General features: G+C 32.6%; 1 protein-coding gene across 1 annotated transcript in view; it reads left to right on the top strand.

Annotated features, from left to right (window-relative positions):
* The first annotated feature begins 803 nt into the window (after window positions 1–803).
* Window positions 804–7,288, top strand: part of LOC126888286 (box C/D snoRNA protein 1) — a 96,059-nt gene continuing 89,574 nt past the window's right edge. Inside the window, exon 1 of the mRNA XM_050656415.1 lies at window positions 804–971. Within this exon, the coding sequence (XP_050512372.1) occupies window positions 925–971 (47 nt within the window). The 5' untranslated portion in view covers window positions 804–924. The remainder of the gene's footprint in view (window positions 972–7,288) is intronic.

Genomic DNA, 7,288 nt, shown 5'->3' with positions numbered 1-7,288 from the left:
TTAATTTATACTGTAATTTATAGTGCAACAAAAATATTTTCTTTTTCGTTAATAAAGATTTACTGACATAAACTGCGATAGTGAGGTTATGTATACAAAATCAAACTGATAATCAATATTGGAAATAGAAGAATTTATATCAGATTAAGTGCGTTTTTATTTTCTGTTTATATTAATACATAATGCGTGACACGGCATTTTTTTAAATGTCTCATTTAAACATACACAAAGCGTCCTAATAAAATTTCAAAAAACCGCCACCATGAGCAAGTCGGTCGATTTTGCTTTGACACTTTGTTAACGCTCAGAGCGAATAGGGCTTTTCATCGATTGTCATTTGTTTCGAGCTTCTGTCAGGTGTCACATAATACTAATATATCTACGTCATACGTCTTTGGTTTGTATCATTGGTATATGCCGTATATACCAATAACGTACGACGTAGATATATTAATATTATGTGACACATGACAGAAGCTCGAAACAAATGACTGTGAATGAAAAGCCCTATTGCTCCACGTTTGCGGATTATGGATAAACTGGTTTTAATTGAAAATAATGACAATTAAAAAATTTACAATGAAAAAAAATTATCATGTTGGCTGCCGACACTGCAGGGACAAAAGTTCACTTTGGGCAAAGAATACCTAGCCTAGAGTATGTATGGTTTGTGGATAGAATCATGATACTGATAGAATAACTTTTTCCCTCCCAGCCGCCATATTCATTTAATTTTGACAGCATATTGGAATGCCCCGTTGTCAAAAAGTTAACCCATAAAAAAACAAAAAGAAGAAGTGCTGAAGTGCTTATTGTTTTAGGTTATAATTAACATTAACAACAAAAATAACAATCAAAACGATATTAATCTATTATTATTATAATGAATTATGTTAACTGAAACTAACTAAAGATAAAGCTAAGATGGAATTAAATAATCATTTATGTATTGATACCAATAATACATCAAAGTAAGTAAAAAAAATAGTAGGGTTTAAAGTTCTGAAACTGTTTTCTTGTGATATGTTGTAAATTAAATATTACGTTTATAGATAGATAAACATTTATTTTTATTGTTTTTACAAATTACAATTTTATAACAATGAGTTTAGAACCTGTACAAATTATAACAAATAGTCAAGTGTACAAATATTAAAAGCAACAAAAAGATCAGCATTGGGACTACATGCATTATAGTATTCTCATAGGGAATATGGACGGTTCTAGAAGAGACTACACCTACACTAAAGCCGGCCTCAAACGACTCGTGTACTTCACAAGTACAAAATTATTTGCCTACTTGGAAAGTATACGAGTTTGCGATTGCAATGACAAACAGGGCAATCACAGGACGTGTACAATTTACAAGTACGCGAGTGTAAACATTTGGCTTAACGACCTTGACAAATGAATCAGTGGTGTGATTACTAATAAACAGACCAGGACATTTAGAAAAAAATAAGTTGATATTTAAAATAAAAATAATACAGCACATAGAAAGTTACAACTTTTTTTGTTGTGTTCAGGATGACACCAGTAAAGAAGTCCACAATAGAAAAATGGCTGGAAATGCATAGTTGCGTTTTAAAGTGCACGTTATGCATCCAAAAGTACATAAACATGTCAAAATAAGTGTATTAGGGCCAGATTTAGTGGGATTTTGGGTCGCTGAGGACGAATACACCATCAGAGCTGACCATCGGGGCACCTGGTGTCCAGTTTCACTGTTAAGGCACGTAATCTAGAGTTTAGAGGGTTTACAGCACTAAATTTATGCAAACAGATTACTCGGGAGTTTTTGGGGTAGTTAAGCAAAAATACGCCATCAAAACCGACCCCCCGTTGCACCTGATGCCCAAAAACCCTCCAAACTCATGAAAATAACATGCCTTAGCATTGTGTATCAGATAGTCAGGGGGTCGGTTCTGATGGCGTATTCGTATTCACCTACTTAATCTATTTGTATGCATTCAGTGCCAAAAACCTTAAAAACCCCAGAAGATGATGTGCCTTAGAAGTGACCACGGGCACAAGGTTCTCCAGGGGTCGGTTCTGATGGAGTATTCGTGTTTAGCAACACCCAAACTCCCGTATAATCCATTTGCATTAATTAAGTACCAAAATCCCTCAAAACTCCAGAAGATGACGTGCTACAGCAGTGACGCACTGGGCACCAGGGGCTACGGGGGTCGGTTTTGATGGCATATTCGTATTCAGCGACTCCACAAACCTCCAAGTAAACTGATTGCATGAATTTAGGGCCGTTAGCCATCGAACCTCCAGATGAAGTGCCCTAGCAGTGACCCTGGGTACCAGGTGCCAGGGTTGGGCTGTTTTAAAACAAGCTTTTTAAAACATGTTTAAAAACACTGGAAAAAACAGTTGTGTTTTAAAACACTGTTTTAAAACATTGTTTTAAAACATATAAGACATTTGTGTTTGCTAATTTGCAAAATTGCAAACATAGATTATAGAGTAAGTAGGTGCAATAATGCGAAGTAAAACAGTAAAACTGAAAAAAAGTAACTGACTAAACTTTATTTATGTTCAGGTAGCAGGCATACTAGTACTGGTAGACATTGCTGAGTGCTGTAGTAACATTAACTAAACCAATACTTCTAATAAAGTTGAAAGAAAAAGAAAATTAAGAAATTAAGTAAATAATTATTGAATTATTACAGCATCTATTACACAATCCTACTATTAGCTTCCTCTGGCTCCTCAAAATCAACATTCGTTAAAGTTAAAACACATTTTTCATGATGCTTTTTCATTCTTGCAACTAATATGGACAATTGCTTCTTGCATTTTTTACACTCAGCTTTAGACACTGTCTTTTTACTTTCTCTCCCATCCTCAAAATTGATATTCACTTTAATCAAATTAAAATTTATCCAAAATGGATCTCTCCACCTTTCTTGACTTGACATATTTATAAACTTAATATAATTTACACTGTATACACTGCAACTATCCACTAGAAATTAAAATAGAACCGAAAATACCAATATGAAATTATATTATAATAAAGCAGAACTTAAAGCTTCCGACTTATCCTGAAAATCTGAAAAACTGAATAGCGTATGTGATTTACATAATATCACGTGGTATAAGGAAATGAAACAGTTAAACACTCGTTGCATGTGCTCGCAGGTCGCGTCTTCTCGTGAATCCCATAGGTGTGGCAGTTGAGGTTTATGGGAATCACTGTTAGAAATCCACTGAAGTATGTAATTATTTTAAAATGTTTTTTTTTGTTTTAAAACAGTGTTTTTTTGTTTTAAAACAGTGGTTTTTTTTTAGATGAAAATACTTGTTTTAAAGCAAAAAACATTGTTTTTAAACAAAAAAAAACATGTTTTTTGTTTTTTTCTTTAAAAACCAATTTTTGTCCAACCCTGCCAGGTGCTCCGGGGGTAGGTTCTGATAGCGGAGTCATATTCAGCGACCTCAAAAACCTTGCGAGTAACAAAACTTGGCCCTTAATATGCTTATTTTGACATGTTTATGCACTTTTTAATGCATGTTAAGAACTTTAAAAAACAATTATTAATTAGACATTTCCACCCATTTTTCTATTGTAGACTTTTTTCCTGACATCATCCTCAACACAATGCAAAACAAGTAAGTCTCTAGGTGGTGTATTTAAAAATCGATTTATTCCGGTGTTTTTAGTGATAAATGCACTGGTCTAAATGAATAGTCGCAGTAAATGCCAATTATTTATACATTTCGTTTGACCGCCTTTGCAAGTACAGTAGAGCATCGATTATCTGAACTATTTGGGGGACATGAGTGTTCGGAAAATTGATTTGTTCGGATAATCGAACTATATTGATTACATAGTCATACATATTTATCCACAAGTTAATAAAAGCCATATTTATATACATACATATTTATTTATATCTTGATAATGACACATAGCAATTAAACAAAAAAGTGCAGTCTTTGCAACAACATAATATTTTTGGATATAATATTGAAGAAAATTGAAGATATTTTATTTACTTATTTATTTATTAACGGAATAAACCCAATACATACAAAATACAATAAAGCAGAGCTTTCGTCGTAATAATGAAAATATAAAATTTAGATACACGTAAAACTACAACTATAATACACAAACATAAAAAATAAAAAGAATATAAATTATTTACAAATGATGAAAACAACTGAATCAATTATAACAGTTAAATCTATTTCATTTTTTTTAAATTCAAAATTCAAGACGCCCGAGTTCTTGTTTAGTAGAGGAAACTGAAGAACCAAACAGATCTATTAGATGACTAAACTTGTTTCCATACAGGGTCAATCTACTAATTGGTGCATATTGACCATAATTTGTAGCATGCCGTTGTTCCTTGAATATTTGTGGATTTCGTATCGATCTAGCAGGTATATTAAAGTATACAAGACTTAACAATTCTTCGGAGTGAATAACACCAGAGATAATTTTGTGAAGATAACAAATATCCAACATGACTCTTCTGCGTTCAAGAGTTTGTAAATTTTACCTCATTAATATATTCTCATAAGTATAATTTCTAACTGTTAAACCCATCTTAAAAGGTGCAAAATGTAAAAATTTGTTTTGTTTTTTTTGTTTTGAACCTTTTCAATATTTAGCATTTGATATGCATAACTAGGTGACCAGACAATAGAACCATATTCAATAATTGATCTCACGATACTGCAATATAAGATTTTTATTGTGTGAATTGACAAATCTTTTGATGAACGTAATACAAAACCCAACATCTTAAATGCCTTCGAAACAGTATGGTCGATGTGAGAGTAAAATGTTAATTTACAATCAAATATTAAGTCCCGAATTTCGTTCACACGTGTGACAGGAGTATGTATTATTAATAAAATATTGATGGTGAGTAGGCGAGTGGGATCTAGCAAAACTTATTAAAAAGCATTTATTAATATTAAGTTCCATATAATTTCTACCACACCACTCATAAAAACCATTTACTTGTAACTGAAGCATTTTAAGCGTTAATTACTAACGCTTGCTCGGTACTTGACTGCGGGGCGTGGGAGTCGGGAGTTCGGATAAGCTGTCGTTCGGTTGATCGACGTTCGGATAATCGACGCTCTACTGTATAGACAAGTATGTACTTCGCAAGTGTGCGAATAATCGTGATCCCTTTGACTCGGGTCATTTTTACCGACAACAGATGTAAGACGAACGAGTGGCAAAGAGTGACAAATAATTGTACTACACTCTGGGCCAAAATTAACGGGCAACTTTAAAAATGGGTAATTTTTGATGTCTTATATCTCCTAAACCTGTTGTCCGATTTAAGTGATTTTTTTAATATGTTATAACTTTATTCATTGACAATATCGCTATAATAATATTGTTGCTAAACAGGTAAATTTTCATTGTATACCGGGTGTACAAATCAAACTGGGTTTTTCTCTAAAAGTTCCCTAGAATATCCCTGTGGAATATTCTAGCATTTTTAGGATACTGAAATTAAAACCTAGCTATAGCCTCATGCTTTCTCAATATTTTGATTTTTGATTGATTCGCTTATGTTGGATAATAAAAAAGTTAGGTGCTTTAACAACTAAACATGTTTTTTATCAATACAGGGTGTTTTTAAAAAATTTTGGCAAAGTTTAAGGTGTAATTCTGCATGAAAAAATAATGACAATTTGCTTTATAAACTTATGTCCGCAAATGCTTCGTTTCCGAGATAGGGTGTGTTGAAATTTTTCTGACAAACTGACGATTTATTTATTGCTTTAAAACCGGTTGAGATATGAAAATGCATTTTGGTGGGTTTTATGACGTAGTTATTGTATATTTTTTGACATACAATTAAGAATTTAATATTCACCATTGGCGCGCATACGGGTAATATGAGCCATCATGTTACCCGTATGCGCGCCAATGGTTAATATGAAATACTTAATTGTATGCCAAAAAATGTGCAATAACTACATCTTAAAACCCATCAAATTTCATTTGCATATCTCAACCGGTTTTAAAGCAATAAATAAATCGTCAGTTTGTCAGAAAAATTTCAACACCCCCTATCTCGGAAACGAAGCATTTGCGGACATAAGTTTATAAAGCAAACTTTTTAAGTCATTATTTTTTAATGCAGAATTACACCTTAAACTTTGCCAATTTTTTTTAAAAACACCCTGTATCTGTATTGATAAAAAACATGTCTAGTTGTTAAAGCACCTAACTTTTTTATTATACAACATAAGCGAATCAATCAAAAACAAAATGTTGAGAAAGCATCAGGCTATAGTTAAGTTTTAATTGCAGTATTCTACAATTGCTAGAATATTCCACAGGGTGATGCAAACATTAAGAAAATAACACAGTTTGGTTTATACACCCGATATACAATGAAAATTTACCTGTCTAGCAAAAATATTATTATAACAATATTGTCAAGGAATAAGGCTATAAAATATTAAAAAAATCACTAAAATCGGTTAAGAGATTTAGGAGATATAAGACATCAAAAATGACCCATTTTTAAGGTGGCCGGTTAATTTTGGCTCAGAGTGTAGTAACCCACTCAGATGACATGTACATGAGTCGTTTGAGTCCGGCTTAACACTAAACTCCACACGGACGTTTGTTGTGATTGGCAGTCATCATCATCTGATTTTGACATAACCAATTTAGAATTTGGCGGGTAGTATAATCAGAGGATATTCGTATTTTAGGATTAAGCTCTAATACAACTGTATTAGAAATATAATTATTTTTCCCTTTCGTGATATGTACGTAAAAATATCCTACTTATATGCGAATGTGTAACTTTAAATCCAATATGTTTGCTTTTGTTATATAGTGATGCTTTTTTTAAAATATCTAGGCATTGCTTTAATTGTTTATTAGGTAATGTTTTGTTTAGTTAAAGGGTTCTTCCTCTTATTACTTATATTTCTAGGATTTTATTATTATTATTACTCTCTTTGCCTTTCCTCTTGTGGAGTCGGCTTTCTATTTAATTTCCTCAAAACTTTTTTGTATCATATCAACACCTTTTACACCCCTATCCTGATCAACTGTCGCCCACCACATCTTTTTCAGTCTCCCTCTTCTATTTATTCCAGGGATTAAGCATCTCTCCGCTATTTGTATGGGATGATCCTCATCTCTATGTTGCTCATAATATAACCACCTTAACCTGTTTCTTATTTTGTTTCCAATAGAATCCACACACAATTTCCTCTTATATACTCATTCCGAACTTTATCTTTTCCAGTTACTCCACTCAATATACAGTTTCTGCTCATC

This window comes from Diabrotica virgifera, chromosome 7 (assembly GCF_917563875.1).
Source record: "Diabrotica virgifera virgifera chromosome 7, PGI_DIABVI_V3a".
NCBI classification, from domain to species: Eukaryota; Metazoa; Arthropoda; class Insecta; order Coleoptera; family Chrysomelidae; genus Diabrotica; species Diabrotica virgifera.
Note: the sequence above shows the minus strand (reverse complement) of the source record. Positions and strands in the feature narration are given on the sequence as shown.